Source organism: Antennarius striatus, chromosome 5 (assembly GCF_040054535.1).
Source record: "Antennarius striatus isolate MH-2024 chromosome 5, ASM4005453v1, whole genome shotgun sequence".
NCBI classification, from domain to species: domain Eukaryota; kingdom Metazoa; phylum Chordata; class Actinopteri; order Lophiiformes; family Antennariidae; genus Antennarius; species Antennarius striatus.
In genome coordinates this window covers 7,999,344-8,022,717 of record NC_090780.1, presented here as the reverse complement: position 1 = coordinate 8,022,717, position 23,374 = coordinate 7,999,344, and the positions used below count along the sequence as shown (strand labels likewise).

General features: G+C 40.8%; 2 protein-coding genes across 3 annotated transcripts; one reads left to right on the top strand and one right to left on the bottom strand.

Moving 5' to 3' along the window:
* Positions 1-223: 223 nt before the first annotated feature.
* LOC137595805 (bone morphogenetic protein receptor type-2-like) lies at positions 224-6,334 on the bottom strand. The gene is made up of 11 exons (XM_068316120.1): positions 6,260-6,334; positions 5,821-6,012; positions 5,463-5,627; positions 5,160-5,264; positions 4,185-4,288; positions 3,854-4,075; positions 2,770-2,884; positions 2,250-2,401; positions 1,940-2,096; positions 516-652; positions 224-376 (listed from the first exon to the last, which is right to left on the bottom strand). Exons 1-11 carry the CDS (start codon positions 6,294-6,296, stop codon positions 224-226), a joined length of 1,539 nt encoding a protein of 512 aa, XP_068172221.1. The 5' UTR covers positions 6,297-6,334.
* A 9,126-nt stretch (positions 6,335-15,460) lies between these two features.
* On the top strand, positions 15,461-23,367 carry LOC137595545 (cell division cycle-associated protein 7-like). Of its 2 annotated transcripts, XM_068315733.1 has the most exons (9): positions 15,461-15,570; positions 15,663-15,788; positions 16,056-16,415; positions 16,702-16,797; positions 17,035-17,187; positions 21,017-21,160; positions 21,313-21,462; positions 21,925-22,061; positions 23,253-23,367. In XM_068315733.1, exons 2-9 carry the CDS (start codon positions 15,672-15,674, stop codon positions 23,290-23,292), a joined length of 1,197 nt encoding a protein of 398 aa, XP_068171834.1. In that variant the 5' UTR covers positions 15,461-15,570; positions 15,663-15,671; the 3' UTR covers positions 23,293-23,367. The 2 variants fall into 2 exon arrangements, with proteins under 2 accessions (XP_068171834.1, XP_068171835.1); XM_068315734.1 differs by having other exon boundaries at positions 15,517-15,788.
* The last annotated feature ends 7 nt before the right edge of the window (positions 23,368-23,374 follow it).

The window sequence follows — 23,374 nt, the reverse complement described above, 5'->3', positions numbered from 1 at the left end:
AACACAAAAAGATAATCACAGTTACATAAAACCAGGCAAAAACAAATGAACAAACCTGTTGATGAAAGTGAATTAATAACACTTATAAAAACAATAGATCTCAACACTTTTTGATGTTTTTTGTTAATATACCCAGATTAGAAGGAAGTGAAAAAGAAGGGACGGAAACATTTACAAGTCAAGGGTGACTTAAACAGCTCACAACAATGAAAACACTTTAAAGCTAAACTGCGGTGACAAAAAGAGAAGAGTGCCTGATATTTCGATGGCAGCTGGTTTGGAGAGAGAGCAATCTGTCTGTAACACACTGAGCAGTTAGTCGGGCGTCTGGATCACAGTCCCAACACTCAGTCAACACCTCCTGCAGCACAGATCCCTGGCAGTTGTGAAAATGTAATCAATACATTGACAAACACAAGATCATCAGTCAATAACATCTTCAGCAGAGATTTTGTGCATACATTTTCATTGCTACCCAATCAATACTTCCTAGTAAGACGTACTTGGAAAAATACCTGTGGTGACAATCTCCAGTGTTGAGGTATGGAGGGTCTGCAGCCCTTGTGGCACACAAACAGTGTGAGGCTCTCCCTGGTGACGGTGGGTCCCAGCTCAGACTCGTATGGAAGCAGATGCTGTGGAACGATGCCGCCTGCAGATGGAGACATTTGTATTAATTCTAATATCCATCCAGCATAAAGGCACCGATAGAGTGTATCCAAATGTACAGAGTAGACAGATGGGTTCAGATGAATGTGCATGTCCACCTTAAGGAGGGGGTGGAGTTGTTCTCAAAGCATGCAGAAGGACTTTAGATCATCTTTGAGAGATGAGGACATTCCCAAACTGCTGTCAGCCTTCCTTTTCCGGTCTGTGATAGTTTTACTTCCAGGCCAACATGTTCCTGGAGTTATAGACCTGGTAGTACGACTCCACTTAGTCTCTTCATTGTCTCTTAGCACTGCTAACAGCTCTCCAGAGTGCCTGAATACCTGCATTCCTGTACTCTTCCATATCACCTGATTTGTAGACATTGGTCTGAGCTTTATGTTCAGCACAGACTTCACATTTAACGCAGGGCTAGTATATTCATTCATTCATTCATTTTCGAAACCGCTTCCTCCACTTTCGCAGGTCACAGGGGTTGCTGGTGCATATCCCAGAGGACTGACGGGCACAAGGTGGGAGATGCTCTGGAAACATTGCCAGCGCATCGCAGAACCACATGAAAGACGAGCAAACCACTCATGCACAGTCATGGACAATTCAGAACTGACCAATTCACGTCAAGTGTAAGTTTTTGGAGGTGGGTGGCAACCGGAGAACCCGGAGAAAACCCGCAGGCACAGGGAGAACATACATACTCCGCACAGAACCAGACTCGAACCCAGAACCATCTTGGTGTGAGGTGACAGCTACCAGAAGGACAAATGTACATTTATCTTGCTTTCAGCCCATTTGAACTTTCAAATATAGTATTGTGATATTGTAAATACAATTTGATATTCTGATTAGTCTATTACATGTATCTAGCGCTGTCGCCGCACAGCAAGGCGGTTCCGGGTTCGAGTCTCCCTCAGTGGGGAGTTTGTATGTTCTCTCTGTGTCTGCTTGGGTTCTCTCCCGGTTTTCTGGCTTCCTCCCACCTCCACAAACATGCCCTTCAGGTTAATTGACCGTTCCAAATTGCCCGTAATGTGTGAGTGTGAGCGTGCATGGTTGTCTGTCTCGGTGGGCTTTGCAGCACCCTGGTGTCGCACACAGAGTTTGCCCCGCCTCACACCCTAAGTCAGCTGGGATAGACTCCAGCTCCCTGCGACCCGCTACGGTGGATAAAGCGGTGATTAGAAGATGGATGGATGGATTATATGTATCTGCTAGTTACGTAAGCATGTTTGTGTATATATAGATTTGTATGTATCTGATCAGGTTAGCTTACCTTCAAATAAATCAAAGCAGCGCATCCAGATTTCCCAAAGAAGCAGTGCCAAAGCATAGATGTCTCCTTGTATTAGATAACTGGTGTTGGTTAGATTTACTGAGCCCTCCAGGATCTCAGGGGACATGTAGCGGAGTGTGCCCCTCTGCGTAGGAACCTGCAGACCAGTAGACACGTGGATTTTGTTGTTTTGTACTTTCTATGTTTTATTGTGCAGACTTTTTCCCTGTTTTCATGTGTTTTATTCACTTAGAATGATACGTTTTTTCAGAACTAGCAACATTAAGTTTTTGGTTCACCCTGGTCTCACCGACATATTTGAGCTTTTTTCCTCCTGTTGTCTCGATAATGAGCACAAGATGGTGGAGTATCCAAAATCACAGATTACACAGGTACCATCTGCTTTCACGAGCACATTGGAGCTGCTTAAGTCTCTGTGGGCCACAGGAGGTTTATGTGCATCTGCAAGAAAAGACACACATTTGGGTTAAATAGAAGATTCTCATTTATTTGGACAATTAACTGCAGCAGATTCTTTGATTTAATAAGAACACAGCTGAGTTGGTATTTTTGCATGATTGTGGAAAATGTGTAAATATTCCATATAATATTTATAAAGTAAAGTTACACTTACAATGTTTTTATTATAATGCAAGAGTGTAGCAATGTCCTCTATATACAGTCATACACAGCCTAAAATCCATACACACTCATGCACGAACACACACACACACACACACACACACACACACACACACACACACACACACACACACACACACACACACACACACACACACACACACACACGGTGACACAGTGGCCAGTACCATGTCTTCGAAGGTCAGAGTGGAGATAGGAGAGTCCCTGTGATAACGACTGGCACAACTTCAGAGATGACTTCCAGTTAGTGGTGTTTTTGCACAGGAAGGAGTGAAGAGAACCCTGAAATCAAAGAGATGGCTCTCATTTCTGCATAAGAGTGATAAAAAAAGAAGTGACCTCACTGGTTATACACACACAATAACAATAAGAGTGTGAGAAAATGTGATTTGAGGACAGCATGTTAGTGGGCGGGTAGCGCTGTTGCCTTCTGGGTTCAAATCTGTGTCTTTGCAGCTCCTGCGTCTGCTTCCTCCCACCATCAAATATATGCAATATATAGGTGACCCTAAATGTGAGTGTGATTGGTTGTGTGTCTTTCATGCGACCCTGTGATAATCTGGCGATTTGTCAATGGTGTTCCTTGCTTTGCACTCAAAAACAGCTAGGATGGGTCCAAGCAAGCAATGACCTTAAACACGATAAGCAGTTAAGAAATAAATGAATGAATGAATGAATGACTGTTGTATGATGAGGTCATTATGAGGACACCTGCTCTCCACAGAACAAATGAATGGAAACATTTAGGCATCCAGAGAGGTAATTGAACAAAGTTGTATCTACTCATTACATAAAAGGTCCAAAATACATTACATTTTATTTCAAAAACTGTTATGACTTGAATGTTATTGTCTGTTTGATTTATTTGAGCAGTTCGAGAGTAGTTTTGTTTATTTTGGATGTTTGGATTTTGTTTTTCAGTGAAAAAACATTTCAGTTATCGAGATTGAACAGCATCATTAACATTACACTGATTGTAACTTGGATTGTGGTCTTTTAGAGATGTAACCCCTGTCACAACAGTGACAGGGGTTACATCAGTTTGGGAAAGTTTTTAGCAACAACATGATGTTTCTTGAATATACCTGAAAATATATCTGCTTATATTTCACACTGCAAATCTGTCCTCACGTTTGCTTGATTAAAAAAACATTTAAGCCTCTGCGTATTATATAAATGTTAGTGAAATAACAATCAGGTGTTCAGTTCCTTATAAAGCACTGTTTATTTTGTTGCCTGGTTGCCACTTACATGTTCAGCAAACTGCAGGACAATCAACCAACTTCCTCCATCTGGCTTTCTGCCTGTGCCCAGGAAGTGGATGATCCCAGTATGCTTCATTAGGGGTAACTCATACACTTCCTTCTCTGCTGTAAATATGTGTTTCCTGCATGCAGGGAAAACTTTCACAGCCACCACAGATTCCTGGTATCTGCCCTTCCAAACAGTTGCAAAATTCCCATTGGCAACAACCTAGAGAAAGTATGGATATTCTGGTAAATTAGCAATGCCTGTAAAATTAAATCATTTGATTGTATGATTTTTAAATGCTTGTTTAAATTCTCATTTTTGCTTGGCTTACCTGTAACAGTTCAATGTTAGAAGCATCAATCTCAGAGGGTTTTGTCATCTGGAAGGAGCACATCTGTGACCTAGCATAACTGTCAAGGAATAGTGGACTGTCCTCTAAAATAATACGTAATATAGACACAATTAATATGCACCCACTGCAAGCGACTTGACTCTACTATAAAATGACTTTCAGTTTTGATGTAGTCTGACTGAATAAAGACAAGCTGATTTAAAAAGAAAAACAAAAATGACGTAAAAAGAGTGTGAAAACAAAGATAACACCAAGGCCGGTCAAGCAAAGAGAACAAACGGTTCCAAGTTAAAACAAAATTGTAACCAGAACCACACGCTTAAAGAAAATGTAAAAACATGATCTCTTCAACCAGAGATGGTATTTCAAACCAAACAAATTGTTCATTCATCTTTCTTTCTTATTAGAGACAATGTTGCTTACAACTGAAAGGGCTAATTCATGACCTGTAACTTAAACTTTCTGTTGCCATAAAGAGCAAAAAGGTGGGAACATTTACCTTTAATAAACTTTGTTATTAAAATATGAACTGCTTCTCTGTGCGCTTAGTCAACACCTACAAGTATAAACATTTAACTAATAGTAGATTACTCTTTATAAGTCCAACTATATAGTAATAATTTATTTTATATTCTGTTTCAGGAGCAGAGTTTTAAACATATGGCCACATCTTAAATAGCCAGTTGGAGTAAAGAAATGACAATTAAAATTGAAAATGTATTTTCAAGGCAGAAAAATAAATACATAAATAAAATAAAATTAATAAATAAATAAATATATATATATATATATATATATATATATATATATATATATATATATATATATATATATATATATATATATATATATATATATATATATATATATATATATATATATATATATATATATATATATATATATATATATATATATAGTTTCCAAATGTATTGAGAATTATAGGGACCTTACCTTTGTCATTAAATAGGTTTTGCTTCTTGGCAGCAACAATCACAAAGCACAAGACCAGGACTAGTAAAGCTCCAGCCACAATTAGTGTAGCTTTCCCAATGTCATCTGAAAAGAAATTAAAATGTGCCAGTTAGTGTTGTCTGTGAAAGTTAACAAATGCCCCTTTTCAGTCTATCAGGTGAATTTATTGCTTTCAAAACCCAGAACAGGTCAAGGTGGATTGAACTGGCGAGACATCAGAGTATGAATTTATCAAAATGTCTTGTTGGAAGTGATGTTTCATCATTAGTCAGCAATTCATACCTCCAGAATAAGCATAGGTGACCTGAGACACTTCTGAGTCTGGGGTCCAGGTGATATTGCTGTTGCAGAGGTCTGTGTTGCACACACACTTGATGGCATGACCTTTGAACCGTGTCTGTGCCTCACAGGTTACGTATGGACAAGATTTTTCAGCATAATCACAAGCTGCAGCATAAAAAATCAGTTGCAATACACAAGTACAATAAACACAGTGAATTTTAATCTTTCAGATTCACCTAAAAGTATACTGTACTGCATAATGATAATAACTTTTAGTCTCTTGTATGGGGCAGATGATGATCAGGTCACTTCTAGAACATGCAGATAAGTCAAGAGGTCTTAGTTTAGGGTTTCTTACCAAGAACATCAATCTCTGGCTGGCCATTGGTGATGATATAATAACCCACACAGCAGAGAGTGTTCTCACAGAGCTGCGTCGACCCACTCACATTGCCAAAGGTGCTGTATATTTTGTTTTCAGCACTTACTTGGAATGCACACTGTCTCTTCTGAGAAGAGGACTCACTTGAGATAACCATAAAGATGAATTCTGAGAGGATAAAAGAAAATGGCTACTGTAGTTACGTTTTAGAGATAATTTATTAAATCCATATTTTCATCATCTAACAGGTTAAATATTACATCATACAATGCTTACATCACAAGATCAACAACCGTCTAAATTACAGATGATTAATCAGATGTTCTAACAGAGAACTGAATACAGAAAGAATTTTATTTTCACACATCTTAACAGCCTCAAAGGAAGGAAATGTTTTTTCATTGAATACACTCACCGAAAGGCACGATCAGCAGCCATGCTAGCAGGATCATGGTCAGTCTGAGGCAGGCAGCAAGTTGCTTTTTATCAGTCCTGGGAATGTGAGAGGAGTTAACACTTTCCCAGAATGACTCCCACTGTCACACACCTGCTTGTGCACCACACAACACCTGCCATATTGAAGACTGTGGGAATACAGTTCATCAACTTAAACATCCCTAACGTGAGAAGTATCATCTGCAGAAGAAAGTTGCCTTCAGCTGCCTCAGTTCTATAATGTAGCAGCTTAACTCTAATAATGAAGACATTTCTTGCAAATTCACTGGAGTCACAGAAGGAAGTACTTTAACTCAACAACATGCAGTGAATTGTTATTTTCCCCCTGAGTCCCTAAACACAAGAAAGCTCAATAATGCTGTAAAAACGAAGATATCTGTAATATTAGGGACAATAATTAAAATTTTCAAAAGAATAGTCACATCAGGAGTTCATAGAGAGTAATAGGACCCACCTTATGTCATAATTTTTGACAGGTCAGGTCAAACAAAGGTCAGAAACGTGATACACATACAATCGTTGACAAAAAAACACTACATTATATACATTAGCTAAATTATGGAAATTTAGTTCATATGGCAAATGTGTCTGAACATTTTAATAGCGACATACACTGTATAGAGAGACAGCATGACAGTCTCACTGTATAGCATGCCAGCACAGCTAAGTGAGCACAATCCATGTTGAGGCTCAGCTGGCTGGTGCCTCACTGCAGGTCTCAACTCAGTATTTCAGCGGTAAATGTGAAAATTCAGCAATTTTCAGTAAAAAATATCCTAAAATTGGTGACGTTAAACAGAAAATAACTTTATAATACACATCACTGGTTAAATATCAGTCATGTCATCAGTCAGTCAGTCATTTTCCAACCCGCTTAATCTGCTAACGCAGGTCGCGGGGTAGCCAGTGCCTATCCTGGCGGTCTCAGGGCGTGAGGCGGGGGACACTCCGGGCACGATGCCAGTGCACCGCGGAGCCACATAGAAACAAACAAATCATTCACTCACACACTCACTCCTATGGTCAATTTGGGACTGGCCAAACAACCTGAGGCGCATGCTTTTGGAGGTGGGAGGAAGCCGGAGAGCCCGGAGAGGGCCCACGCAGACACGGGGAGAGCGTGCGAGCTCCGCACAGAGCGGGACTCGAACCCTGGTCCGCCGTGTTGTGAGGCAGCAGCGCTAACCACTGCGCCACCGTGCCGCCCCACTGGTTAAATATAACCATTTAATTTCTTTTTTTCCATAATTTCTTTTTTTTTTTCTTCACCTGGGGAGGCCTGAGCAGTGACACTGACTTACCTCAAGAGCACACCCTGTCTGGAAAAGTTCCCACCATTTAAGACCGAATAAATCTTCACCTGACTCTTCCTTTTCCATAAAAAAAGTGTTCAAACACCCGAGTCTAGGATCCCTTATTTCCAGTGACGTGCGGTCAGGGGAGGCATGTTTGTTCATGTCATTTTGTATGACAACCGGATCCTTGCGGTGAGTAAATGAAGAACTAACCTAAAGTGAGGCCAGCACCTCATTTTATCTAGTAGTGCTGACAAAATGACAATGTCCTCTGTTTGGTGTGTAGTTGCCGTTAGGCATTCTGTGTTCACAATCTGATTAAATCTGATTTGAACTCAAACACTAACATGTCTTTTTTATTTTGTTCTCATAGCTTGGTGGCTACAATGGCAAAACATTTTAAGAAGTGTTGAGGCCTACGACCCAGAGACCAATGAGTGGCGTCAAATACCCCCCATGTTGAACGCCCGCTATAACTTTGGCACCGCAGTGATTAGCAAAAGGCTGTTTGTCATGGGTGGCTGGATCAGCTTTCACATAATCAATTGTGTTGAGTACTATGATGCTAAAACTAACACCTGGACTAGAACCTGTCCGATGAAGACTGCTCACTGGGGTCTGACCTGCTGCACCGTCTCCAATCACCCCAGTGTGAAACAAGACATCACAAGTCATGAAAACTTGTCACGATTAGAGTAAGTGTAAACGCTGGAGGTGGGTGGATGGATGATGGATGGATGGATGGATGATGGATGGATGAATGTGCTTGTTTTTATTTTGTGCATGTGGAAGTAAAACAACAAAATAGACTGAACAGAAAAACAAAAAAGACCAATGAAAGTAGATAAAACGACAATAAAAATACTCAAAGCAATGATTCCCACGTGTCCAAAAAGGAGTATGGTGAAGCATATGCTTATTTAAACCTACCCCTTCTCAAATACTTCATTAACAATCAACTATCTCAATCACTTATAGACACAAGTATTTACAAAACCAGAAAAAGAAGAAATTAAACAAACACACATATTTACAAAAAATAAGTACTGAAAACAAACGTAGTGGAAATAAAAAAATTAAAAAATAATTTATAACAACACCTAATTGTTGAAGCCCTTCTTCCTTCCTGTACTTGTTGAAAAGCATGTGTTCGTACCATTTTAAAACTGGGTCATACTTGGACATTTCTTGAGCTCCACATCCAATCCATTCCACAGCCTCACTCCACAAACAGAAATACTAAAACCCTTTCAAGTTGTTTGTGCCCTCTGATGTTTTAAATATAGCTGCCCCCTCAGATTATAATCCCCATCTCTGTCAAAGAACAACCTTTGAATATTCCCAGGAAGTAAATTGTTTTTTGCTTGATACATGATTTGTGCTGTTTGAAAATGAACCAGGTCTATGAATTTGAGTGTTTTTGATTGTAAGAGTAATGAATTAGTGTGATCTCTATAACCAAATGAACGATTCTTATGGCTCTTTTCTACAGTGTGGATAGTGGTTGTATTGTGCATTTGTAAGTACTGCTCCAGACCTCTGCACAGTAATGTAATTAAGTAAAATAAGTGAGCAGTAGAGAATTTAGAGTGATTTGTGGCCCAGACAGTGCTTTGCTTTCCTCAGAACTGAAATGTTTGTTTTGTGAATGTTTTACATGAGCCTTCCAATTTATTTTATCGTCAGTTAGTACCCCAAGAAATTTGTTTCCATGTACTCTTTCAATGTCAACACAATATTCTGGTATCTGTGCTTGTGTGTTCTTATTACATCCCGCTTCAAAGCGGTGATGTATTGTAATTGTCAGTGTTCGTGTGTTGGTCCGTTTGTCCGTCTGTCCATTAACTAGTCAACAAATATCTTTGTAACCGTTGTAGACAGAAAGATGAAACAAAAGGCCCATTACTCAGATGGCATAGGGGAAGAAAATGAGATGACCTTGACCTAGAGAAAACTAGGTCAAGGTCAAATTTCAACTTTTGTACACTCAGGAACCGCATAAGATAGAAAGATGAGGGAGAAGGCAAGTGTGAGTAAGTAGAGCAGAGCACCAGCTCTGATCTTTGACCTATGCAAGTAGGTCAGGGTACAATGTTGAAATCAAGGGTGTCGCAAAATGTTGCAGTCTGTGACTGCCTTGGTTCTAGTTACAATTTGCAAATAACGCAAATTTGGTTTTTACTTGAATTTAATGATAATTTGTTTTTGTCAAACCACAACTTCAGTTCGTACATTTCAGTCCTGATCTTCTCCAACAGCTCAGGTGATTCCCCTCGCAATAAAAAATGTTTGTGCCATCTGTAAACAAAACTAATTTCAATATTATAGAAACAGTTCTGGACCTAACACTGACCCCTGGGGGATGCCACAAGCAATGTCCAAGCATGATGATGTACTGTATATTCCCTCAACTTCACAAATGAATGAATGAACGAACAAACAAACGAACGAACGAACGAACGAACGAACGAACGAACGAACGAATGAACGAACGAACGAGTACTTTAATAATACCAAAGAATTTTAATGATTAATATGTTGGTGTTAATTATGTGAAATGCCCTTTTTCGATCTAAGAATACTCCAACTGATTGCAGTTTTTGATCTAGTGTGTCAGTGATCTCCATTGATTCTGTTAATTCCATTGCTGTTTGCTCTGAATCCATGTTGACTGTCGGAGAGTAATTTATATTTGTTTATGAAACTGTCTAATCTGTTGTTGAATAGTTTTTCTAAAATTTTCTTAAATTGTAGAAGTAGACAAACAGGCCTGTAATTTGTGAAGTGGTGAATATGGTGAAAATCCTTGGCGAATATGTTAGCAAATAAAGTAGCACTGTGGGATGTGATTCTACTAGGTCTGGTGATTTTTGGTTAACAACTCAAACTGTATTATATTGATAACATTATCCATCCTTTGATGGTTATTTGGATTGAGCAGATCAATATTAAAGTCAACACAGATTAACACTTTTTGATTAGTTTTTTAGCACATTTCCTAAATCCAGTCCTTTTATGTTTCAATAGAGCCTGGTGCTCTGCATATACAGCAAACTATCACATTTTTGCTTTTTTCAACATATATTTCAATTTGCTAGACATTCTAAAAAGTTTTCAACCGCCGTCACGTAGGATGGGCGGTTTACTGAAGCCGTAGTTGCGTTATTGGTTCAGTACTCCAGCGCAGCAGCCAGGACTGAGAACCTGTTGGAGAGGTGGATCGACATGTTAACTCCTCTTCTAAACAATAAATAGGTTTAAGATAGTGATCAGTTTCTCTCCCGCAATCACGTTGCATTGGCTGAAAATGGTATTGAGAGGATAATTGATCAGGGTGATGCGGTACCGTTGGTCAGGTTCGTACCATCTTCGTTGGAGATTTTCACGCGCACATGGAGCAGGGTGTCATTCAGATCCAAATACTTTTCACCGTCTCCGGGAATGAAAAATTCTACAGGGCCCCCGTTGGTAATGGCTGATAGGGGCATGATTTCGGTTTAAAGCTTTTCATCTACAGATAACTGGGTCATGGCGACTGAAAACAAATTCAGCTCCGCCATAGTGCATTCCGTTGATTTTTGATGTAAAAGAGCCATCTCTGCTTTATTGGGGTTGGGCTGTTTTTGTTTTTTTTTTAGTTTAAAATATATCGCTCGAGGTCTTGACGAGGCTCCTCCTCTTGACACTGCTTCTGTCGACTGATTTTTTCTTGATGGCGCGTCTGCGTTTTTTACCAGTGGTGACATGCTGACCTGGGGGTCTCTTTCCGGGCCTTCCAACCAGAACCGTCAAACCGCCGGATTGTTCCTGCACTCCCCGATTGGGGGCGGGGGTTGGGCTGCCGATTCTAGCGACGGCCTTGCCTATCATGTCAGAAACTATATTTTTTGCGGCGGTTTTAAGATGAGGTTCAACAAAACTGAAGCATTGTTTCACCAGGGGAGATATGAATCAAAATAAGTTTTGATTCCCTGCCTGTACATGACGTTTGTTCCCCGCCTGTAAATGACTCGCGAGCCAGTGAAGCCGGGCAGACCCCCTGCCCACCTGCCTTACATAATATTGTAGCTCTCAAAGCGATGCGGGTTATGCGTGACGGTCGTCATTTCTGAGCTCTTTCCACTGGTCTCAAATGGAGCTTGACTATAGTCTTCCCGAAGGTGAAATTGACTGGTTCGTTCTGATCCGATTTTATCTCTATACAGATGTGGAGGAGACGTGCATACAGTGGAACTAGAGAGTGAAGTTTGGATTGCTCCTCTGCTGGTGAATAACACTATAGTTCCTTTTAAGCTGGACACAGGGGTTAAAATAAACCTAATAAGCTGGAGTGTTGCATAAAATCTCAAAGAGACCCAAAATATCAACCAAAACAGTAGCTTCAAAGACATATGATGGACAAAGCATAGAGACGAAAGGAACAGGCAAGTTGACGATTAAACACAAGAACGGCTTTCATCGGTTGATGTTCACTGTTGTACCCGATGGACATGAGATATTATTGGGAGACAAAGCCTATGTGGATTTGGACTTGCTTAAACGAGTCTATGCCATAAATGAAATTGTAAATGTGCAAAGTGCCCTGCTAAGCAATGCATTTAAGTCTCAGGATGCCATAATACAAAATATGCAGATGTATTTCAGGGCTTTGGACCATTGCCGTTCACATACTCTATCAAACTGAGAGAGGATGCACAACCTGTAATCCATTCACCCAGAAGAGTCCCAGTAGCTCTACCTGAAAGAGGGTAGAACTAGACCACATGGAGAGACTGGCTGTCATAAAGAGATTAGAAGAGCCCACAGACTGGGGAAATTCTATGATCTGTGTCAAATCAAAGAAAAGTGACAAACTCCGACTTTGTATGGACCCCAAGGACCTAAATGCTAACATTAAAAGAGAACACTATCAAATACCGAAAAGGGAAGAAATAATCAGCGAAATGACAGAAGCAAAGTACTTTTCTAACATGGATGCCTCACATGGCTTCTGGCAATAGAAGATTGATGAGGAGAGGGCTAGGCTGTGCACCTTTAATACTCCATTTGGCAGGTACTCATACCAATGTTTGCCTTTTAGAATTAATTCTGTCCCCGAAATCTTCCCCTGTGCAATGGAGCAAATTATTGAGGGGCTGGAAGGCGTGCGGGTGTGGAGGATCTGGTTGCGTGGGGCACCACACAGAAAGAGTATGACACCAGACTGGATAAGACACAGATACAGCAGTATGGCCTCCAAGTCTCGCGAACTCATGCACAACTCACACACGCGCAGAGGGCAGCAATACACAACAGTAACAACACACGGGATATTATATCAAATTTTATTTTATGCGCAGTATGGAATTTCTTGTGCGCTAAGACTGTGTGAACAGCGCGCAATTGCACAGGTGCGCAAGCTTAGAGGGAACACTGGTGACATGTCGCCACAGATGCAGAGACTCATGATGAAAATTCATCGATATGATTATGAACTCATATATGCCAGGCAGGAGGCCTAGAGGAAGACCAGAGAGGAGGTTTATGGATGTAATGAGGGAAGACATGTAAGTAGTTGGTGTGAGAGAAGAGGGTGCAAAGGACAGGGCTAGATGGAGGCAATTGATTCGCTGTGGTGACCCCTGAAGGGAAAAACTGAAAGGAAAAGAAGATATGTACCTGGCACACAGATGTTCATTGTGGATATACTATCCAGAGCTGCTCCTAATGTAACGCACGATACTGATGCGGAAGAGGATATGGTTCTTCACGTCAACATGGTCTATGCGGCGTTTCCGGCCGCTCAGGAACAACTATCAAATATAGCCACAGAGACTGCAAAGGACCCCATTCTAAAGAAAGTGATGAAAAATCTACGAGAAGGCTTGAACGAATAATATTGTCCAAATATGAATACCCGTTGTTGTAAATGCATACCGGTGTCTCGATGAACAGCGGCACTTTGGCCCCCTTGGCCAGTGAAGGCATGTATTCTTCGGTCTTGATGGTAGGTTCACACATGATGATGATGAGCATTTTTCACATCCTGCTTCAAAGCAGTGATGTATTGTAATCATCAGTGTTCATGTGTTCGTCTGTCCATCCATCCGTTCGTTAGTCCACCAAATATCTTCGCAACCGTTGCAGGTAGAAAGATGAAACAAAAAGCTAGGGCGGCAAAGGGGATGAAAATTAGATGATGACCTTGACCTTGAGAAAAATATGTTAAGGTCAAAGTTCAACTTTTGTACACTCAGGAAATGGATAAGATAGAAAGATGAGGGAGGCCAGTGTTAGACCATAGATCAAAGCTAGTGCTTTGATCTACCTATGCACTAGCTTTGATCTATGGTCACAGCTAGTGCATAGCTTTGACCTACCCTGAAAGATCAAAAATATGCACTAGACAGGTACTACTTTTAGGGCACCCTGACCTACTCTGAAAGTAAGTCAGGGTAGGTTGTGGGATGTTACAGTAAGTGCCTTGGTTCTAGGTTTTGTTTGTTCCAAAGAGGCGAGTCTTTAGCGTCTAATTTTTCAGCACATTTATATACTCTTACATTTTAAATGTCTGCGTCAGAACAACGTTTTTTGAGCAGGGTTACTCTGCTTTCACCTTTATTTCACGTAGCAGGTTTTTTAATGACTTTTTTTTCAATTTTCTTTTTTTTTTTGCTTTCACCCCTTTTTTCTAAAAAAAAGGTTGCCGTAAGCATTACATCTGCCACATCATAATAAAGATGTTCCCCTACAATATTTCAACACAATCTTCTGCTCTCTTTATCACCACAAGCACTACATTAATCACATTATTTTAGAGAAATTAAATATCTCCTCTGTAACACAACCCCACCATCCCCTCCTCCCTTCTGATCATGTGAGTCTGCCCCTCTCCCACCACGTGAGTCCACCCATTCCCCATGGCTCCCACACATCCCCCTTCCCCGGATACCCCCATCCTTGTGACTTTTGTTTGACCTGACCTGTCAAAATTATGACATAAGGTGGGTCCTATTACTCTCTGTTCATTAATTCAAATTATGGGATACTTAGGACACTTTTTAAAAACAAAAGAATCTAGTGTAATTACTCAGCAAATCTTTTTCCATTGCTATTTTTAAAATATTATAATAATAACCTTCTTTAACAAGACTTCATTTTTAAGTGCAATTTTTTTATTTTCTAACTTTGATTTTATATTTCAACTGACACTTGGTGACAATCATCAGTGATCAGACTGATGGTGTTAACCAACCAACCCACAGTTGACTGGTTAATCTTGGTGGTGAGTCAGTGGGTGTTTATAAGAAACATTTAAAATATCTTTGAGGATCCTGTGATAAATTTTCCTTTTGACATCCTGATCTCCAATTAATTTATTTCTTTTGCTAGTTTGATTTATTGCCCCGAAAATACAAATGGTTTTGAAGTTGATCTAGTCTTATTTTATGGTTATAGAATGTGCTGCACCCTTTACACTTTGTTTTTTTTTTTTAGTAAAATGTTATATTCCTTCACATTCTAGAAATGCTTGTGTTACCACTGCTAAAAAATAGAAAAAAATAAAAAGGCTTGGCGCTTGCTCTCAAAATGATGTGTCAATTTCAAAATTATCTTTAATGTACTCTAAAAAAAATTTGTCTGGCCTTTGGAGAAATCATCGCACTGAGGCTGCACTACTGAAGGTCAACAAGGATTTTAATGGATGCAGACGGAGGTGAATGCTTCGTTCTAGTGCCTCTGGATCTTAACACAGACTTAGCTCGATTAAATCAAGCATCCTGGGGGGCGGAGTTTGAGACACGCAGCGTTGTCTGAGTCACCGCTGAACTGGAGTGGACCTGATCTGAGACACGCGCCTCTAATGGCCAATCAGCTGATTGGGACAGGGACTGGCGCGTGAGGGGACCCCGCTGAACAGAGACGCCTCAAACTGCGTGTTGGTAAATTAAAACGGGACAGGGAGCCTCCGTTAACAGATAGCGGCAGTATAGTGGTAAAGATGGCTTAAATATTACTTATTTTACAGAATGACAAACATATGTATGAATCCAACGGTCTGAACTAGTTCATTGCGTGTCTCTGCAGAGTTTGGAGATGGATTACGTCACGGGAGAGTCGTTAACTTTAGCTGATGTGTTGGCAGAGGACTCTGAACATGAGGGAACATTTTACGGATTTTCTGAAAATGAAATCAACGATCTTTGTGATGAAGTGAGTAATTTTACTTAGCTCAAAGTCTACTTATAACCAGCATCAGATTGTAAAAGCAGACTTAAATTAATCTAAGTCTTAGATTTATAACAGGGACCAGGACTGTTAACATCATAAAATCAATCAAGGAGCATTACTTTTTTGCGGGTTTGCGGTAGTTTGTTAATCTTCACTTACATAGACTTGACGGACATGCCTACTATTTTGAAACAAGGTGTGTTACACAAAGTGTATAATTTTTAATTCTGTTATGTAAATATCCACCAGAACTTGAGTTTTGGACATGAAGATGAAGTCCAACACGGTCGTTCCCCCAAAGAACAGAAAACGAACTCCAAATCATTTTGTGGTGCTCGCACCTTCAACCTGAGGGTGGTTCTTCAAGGCTCTTCCTTTACCTCTCAGTCCACTGCTGAGGAGACAGAGGAAGATGGAGAGAGATTGAGAAAGAGGCAGCGTAAGAGGTCAGAGAACACCAAAGGTGTAAAGAAAATGAGATGTGTCACGTTTCAAGATGAGCATGAAGAAAAGGCCATTTCTCAGTCTCCTCCTGGATCTGACCAAGAAGATGTTGCCAGTTCGTTTCTGGCCAAGAGAGAGCAAAACATTAAGGCCAACAAAGCGATGGTAATCCAGAAATATAAACACACAACACATAACAGGCTCTAAAAAAAGGAAGAGCTCAGAATATGTATTTACTGCATGTCACTTACTTTTATACTCATTTTTTTCCAAGGGTTCTTCCATTATAATGTTTGATGAATGTTTTTTTAGCTGATTTAAACACTGGCACCACCCGACACTGCACAGAACCAAAGCTGACAATAAAAAGTTTGAGGCAAGAATACATAAACATCAGCATATTTGTAATCTGCCACCTTTCAAACCCATTTTTTATCCTCTCCCTTTTCAGTTGGCTCAGCTGATGGCAGACCTGCAGGCAATGCCAGGAGGTGAAGGCTTTCTGAGAAAGCAAGCAGCAACACCCAAGACAAAAGAGAGAGGTTCTGTGAGTTTAACATGATAGAACCCCAAGGAAAATAGTTCATATTCACAGGGATATGGATGGATAAGGGATAATGGACAGAAATTGAGATCACCTGATTTCTAAAAAATTCTAGAGGAAAGGAAAGGTGAAACATATTCAGAAAACACATCTACTTGTCTTTTTCTTCATATGTCAACAAAAGTCTGAATAATAGGATTATAGATAATAGATTTTTCTTTTTTCGCAAACTGGCTTCAGCGTCCATCACGTTCTGGTGCAGCTGGTAGAGAGTCCAGGAGGAATCCGGAGCGGACAACTCGCAGACAGACCCGATCTATGGGAGGACTTGTCGATCCTTCAGCCACTAAGGAGGAGGAACTGGAGCTCAGCTTGGAGGAGGAGCTACTGGAGGTCAGCCCTGTTTTCTCAACATGGAACTTTATCAACATGGTTTGGGAACTACTGACTTAAATATCGTTAATGCATATATTAATTTTCTGTACAATGAAAAGTAAAAATAAATTAAATCACTTTTTATTAAAAAATATTAAAGCCTTTCTTATTGAAATAGTTACCATATTATCCGCACTATAAGGCACACCTAAAAGCCTAAAATTTTCCCATAAACCCGTAGTGCGCCTTATAATCCGATATGTCATATATGGATTAATATTCATATTAATATTGGTGAAAAACATGATCGCTGAAAAAAAGCAGGCAGTCTGGCCGCCAGTCATGCCGCACTCCGCCACCAGAGGAGCCCCGTCACCAGGCACTCGGGCCTATGCCCCCTAACAACAGTAGTCAAGGGGCGTCACCGAAGTCCCGGCTCTGACTGAGCTGCTCTCAGACGGTAGAGCAGACTGTAGGAGCACCTGTGATCACTGAGCAAAACATAAGGAACTTTCAAAAATTCTATTAATAAAGTTTGACTGAATGACTGATCTTAGTATTTCCTAACTATTTGGCGTCGGAAATATCAACTTTAAACTTAATTGGTCTTAAAAATGCCATTGTGCTGTCATCTGGAATCTAGTGACGGTCCATTCTATTAGTCTGTGGAAAAGCACGGAGAAACTGGCATAAAGGTGAATGAAAGACCCTCAAAGCTGAAATTCCAGCATTTCCTGAAATTTCAAGAGCAGAGTCACTGCTAGACAAAGGTGTCTGGTGTGCTGCAATTGATTTACAAATGTAGTTGATAGCTCTGGGCGGTCGGCGGAGGGGCACATTTAGGCTTGTGTATTCTGTCTGCAGCGACGTGCGGTGAGATTCATGGCGGTGAGACACCGACGTTAAAGTCAGTTCTAGGAGTAAGACAGTGTCGCATTTTCCAGTAAATTAGCAGCCTGACATTAAAAACTAGTTAAAAAATTGTTTAGGACACACAGCAGCAAATAGCTGCACCTCACCTCCGACTGGACTACCGATCGATCGAAACAATAATTAATAAAAAGACGAATGTCGGAGCTTAAATATCTCCTTCGAACTTCAGATCAGGAAATAATCCGCTCTGTTCGCACTGACTGCACTCGTAATGAATTTAACCAGTTTTTAATGTCAGGTTTTTTAATATGTGTGTTGACTTCTTTCTAAAATAAGATCAAGTGATCAGGTTTCCTTGATGAGGCTCAGAATGGCTTATTGACATAACAATAGGGGCCATTCAAAGGTAGTCAGGAAGTCATGAATGCAATCATGACTGCCTGAGCAGCGTGGCTCTATCTAGTGGACGGATTGCACAACTACAGCTGCTGCAGTTTATCAAATAAATTTTTCTTATTTTTTATTGTGTGCGCCTTATAATCCGGTGCACCTTATATATGAAATAAATTATCAAACATATTGTTGAGGGTGCGCCTTATAGTGCGGAAAATACTGTAATTTAAAATGCTTTCTTGAAAGCACTTGTTATTAATGTAGCTGCAAGAGGGCATAAGCCAGTGTCCTATTGGGGCGGTCCCAAGCCCGGATAAATACAGAAGGTTATATCAGGAAGGGCATCCGATGTAAAACTTCTGCCAAATCAAACATGCAAATCAAATCTATGACTTCAATACCGGATAGGTTGAGGCCCAGGTTAACAACGACCACCATCGGTGCTGTTCACCTACAGGTTGCCAGTGGAAATTGGACTACTGTTGGTCAAAGAAGGAGAGGAGGAAAGTGTGTTCGTAGGAAGAGAGAGGAGAGCAACGCGAAGAGTATGGGACTGACAGTAGGGACGTTGAATGTTGGAACTATGACAGGAAAAGGTAGAGAGTTGGTTGACATGATGCAGAGAAGGAAGGTAGACATACTGTGTGTCCAGGAGACCAGATAAGGATAGGGAGGGAAGTCTATTGACAGGTGCCAGTAGTGTGATGGAAAGAGTACTTTGAAGAGTTGATGAAAGAGGAAAATGAGACAGAACACAGACTAGAAGAGGTGGCTGTTGTGGACCAGGAAGTAGCAAAGATTAGTCAGTATGAAGTGAGGAGGCCATTGAAGAGGATGAAGTGTGGAAAGGCACTCGGTCCTGATGATATAGCTGTGGAGGCATGGAAGTGTCTAGGAGAGGTGGCAGTAGAGATTCTGACTGCGTTGTTCAACAGGATCTTAGAGAATGAGAAGATGCCTGAGGAATGGAGGAGAAGTGTGCTGGTGTCCATTTTTAAGAACAAGGGAGATGTGCAGAGTTGTGGCAACTACAGAGGAATAAAGCTGATGAGCGATACGATGAAGTTATGGGAAAGAGTAGTTGAAGCTAGACTAAGGACAGAAGTGAACATTTGTGAGCAGCAGTATGGTTTCATGCCAAATAGAGTACTACAGATGCAATATTTGCTTTGAGGATGTTGATAGAGAAGTACAGAGAAGGCCTGAGGGAGCTGCATTGTGCTTTTGTAAATCTGGAGAAAGCTTATGACATGATGCCCAGAGAGGAACTGTGGTATTGTATGAGGAAGTCTGGAGTATGTTAGAGCGGTGCAGGACATGTATGAGGACTGTAAGACATTGGTGAGGTGTGTTGTAGGTGTGACAGAGGAGTTCAAGGTGGGGGTGGAACTGCATCAGGGATCAGTTCTGAGCCCAGTCTTGTTCGCAATGGAGATGGACAGGCTGACAGACAAGGTTAGACAGGAACCTCCATGGACTATGTTTGCAGTTGACATTGTGATCTGTAGTGAGAGCAAGGAACAGGTGGAGGAGAAGCTAGAGAGGTGGAGGTTTGTCTTGGAAAGGACAGGAAAGAAGGTTAGCCGCAGTAAGACAGAGTACATGTGTGTGAATGAGGGGGACCCAAGAGAAAGAGGGAGGTTACAAGGAGAAGAGATCAAGAAGGTGGCGGATTTTAAATAGTTAGGGTCAACAGTCCAGAGCATCGGAGAGTGTGGAAAAGAGGTGAAGAAGTGTGTACAGGCGGTATGGATGGAACGGGTAGAGAGAAGTGTCAGGTGTGATAGAAGAGTTTCAGATAAAATGAAAGGTGTACAAAACTCTGGTGAGACCAGCAATGTTGTTTGGTCTAGAGACAGTGTCACTGAGGACAAGACAGGAGACAGAGCTGGAGGTAGCAGAGATGGAGATGCTGAGGTTCTCTCTGGGAGAGACCAGGATGGATAGGATCAGGATTGAGTATATCAGAGGGACAGCACATGTTAGAGGTTTTGGAGATAAAGTCAGAGAGGCCAGACTGAGATGGTTTGGACATGTCCAGAGGAGAGATAGTGAATTAATTGGTAGAAGGATGCTGAGTTTTGAACTGCCAGGCAGGAGGCCTAGAGGAAGACCAAAGAAAGTTTATGAATGTAGTGAAAGAGGACATGAAGGTAGTCGGTGTGAGAGAAGAGGATGCAAAAGACAAGGTTAGATGGAGGCAGTTGATTCGCTGTGGTGACCCCTGAAGGGAAAAGCCGAAAGGAAAAGAAGAAAAAAGCATTTCTTATTGGACTGCAATGACATTTGTACTGTGACTGTGGGTATGGTTGCTTTCTATTTGTTTTTATGTATGTCAGATGACAAAATTAAAATGCTATAAAATCAATATCTCACACAGCAAGTACATGATTGTGCATTGATCCATTCATAAATCCTGAGTAGGAAGAGTGTGTTTTATTTGGCTTTTTTCTTTTGCATTTTGTATCTGTGGGATGTACTCTGTAAGTGGGAGGTTGTTACTTGTAATAACACTCGACAAATCAATTATAGTTTTCTGTGGAAGACAATTAAAGTAAACTGGTTTCCTTTTTTCACTAAGGTACGCCGAGCCCCACAGCGCCGTGGCGCACCACGACCCAGTCACAGCAAACCTCATTTTGTCCGTCCTGTGGAAGACGTCACACAGGAGGAGCTTGAGCTGGTCGCAGACAACATGACTGATAAAGTGTACAATGTAGTCACAGTGAGTTCAGAGACAAAGTCCTTGGCTTGCGAGTGACAAGTGCTTAATTAATTAAGAACAGGAACCACAAGGAGAGCGTTGCTATTCAGTAAATATTGTGAGAGTTCCACTACCTGTCCTCTCTGGTGCTGATGTTTGTTTCCATTTTTCAGGGCTCCACTTGTCATCAGTGCCGTCAGAAAACTGTCGACACTAAGACATGCTGTCGCAGTCAGGACTGTCGGGGAATTCAGGGTCAGTTCTGTGGACCATGTCTTAGGAACAGATATGGAGAGGATGTCAGGAAAGCGCTGCTTGATCCGGTTTGTCTACTGACACACAAACACACTCTTTTCAGTGTTTATTTAAGCAAAACATATGATTTTAAGGGTTAGATCAGAGTTCCGTAGAGTCAAAAAACACAGAAGCAATATTCTAGTTCATTGACTTTAATCTAGCATTTTTACTTTTACCAGTTGGAAACTAAAAAGCAGAAACAATGGTTACAGCAAGAGGTGTTGTTTACTTACTGTATTGTAAGTAAAACCTGAGTAATTACAGAGTAATTTCTAGGCTATATCAAAAGAAGCTCATCACATGGCCTCTAAAAGAAGGTACTCCCGGCACAGCACACACATTGTCTGACCAGGATGTCACTTACCTGTCACATAAGAAAATTAACTCTTCTCCCCTAATTCCTGGACCCTGAAAACGTTAACTTCAAATTATTTGCCTCCCTTGAAATCCAGACAGATTAATGTATGACTGTTTGGTGATCTCCTCAGGATTGGTGGTGTCCTCCCTGTCGTGGCATTTGCAACTGCAGCTTTTGCCGCCAGCGTGATGGCCGTTGCCCGACCGGCGTTCTGTTCCCCCTGGCTCAGTACCACGGCTTCTCTGATGTCCACTCCTACCTCAGCAGGTGTGTGCGTCACATACATACTGTATGTTTATTTGTACATGTATGTATATACAGTAATCCCCCGTTACTCAGGGTTAATGCATTCCAGGACCACTGGAATGCAAAATTCCACGATATAGCGACAAACTTATTATTTTCAGTACAGTGCGCCCTCGCGCATCAACACTCGTGACTTCACCTCATCGTTGATTTTTGGTAGGCAGCCACGTGATACCTTACATGCATTCTATTGGCTGACGGCTTCCAGAAGTCCGTTACGTTCTGTGAGTCTCTGACTTACTTGAGACACAAAAAGTGCTTTAAACAGTCGCTAAGAGTGTGGGAAAAGGTAATACAGATATAAGGTTGTTTAATATCAGTATGGGAAAGGTCATAAACGTTTAAATTACCATAAATAAGATAGTTTGTCGCTCTATCGCGGAATTGTTAATCGCGTGTGGTTCCTGGAACACATTAACCGTGAGGAACGAGGGTGCACTGTAATTTACGGTAAACGTTTATGAACCCTCCCCATACTGATACTAAACAACCTTATATCTGTATTACCTTTCCCACACTCTTATAGACAGTTTAAAACTTTTGTATCAAAGAAGAGTGATGGATGCTGTCAGCCAATAGCATGCTGGTAGGGTATCACGTGACTATATAGTAAAAATCCACAATGTAGTGAAGCTGTTCATCTTGAAGTGCGAATAAGCGAGGGATTACTGTATGTATTAATAAAATCTTTATTTGCAATTCACTTAATACTTTCATGATCCTGAAAGAAATGCAAAAATGTATTAATGTTATCCACTGTTTCAGTGAACTGAGGACGGGTGACTTTTTGACACTGTATACCGGAACAAAAGATTGGAAAAATTATGGAAATACTTTTACACTCATTTGACACTCATATTTTTAAATCAGAAGCGATCCAGATCTGTTTTAGAAAATGTTTTTCTTTTGAAACTCGACCTGCATTACAGCAGCCCATTACGGCTGGAAGTCTGACCAGTATTGGTTAAGCATCTGCAGGTCCCCTTTAAATCAAGAAATCCAAGCTGTTACACAGCTTCTGTAAATGTGAATAGATCAATTATAGCGAATAAAAAGGAAAACCATAAATACTTTTGACTTTCAGATGAACTGTCTGTTTAATGAGTAACAAAGTTTTGGAACTGACAAACACCAAATGTTCTTCTCCCACAGCCTCCGTAACAAACAGAAGGACAGTGAGGTAGAGATGTGACCGCACCACAGAAGCAACTGTTTGATTATTTTTTTTTGTATTATTTTTTTACCTGGTGAATCATTCACTTCCTGAGATTTTA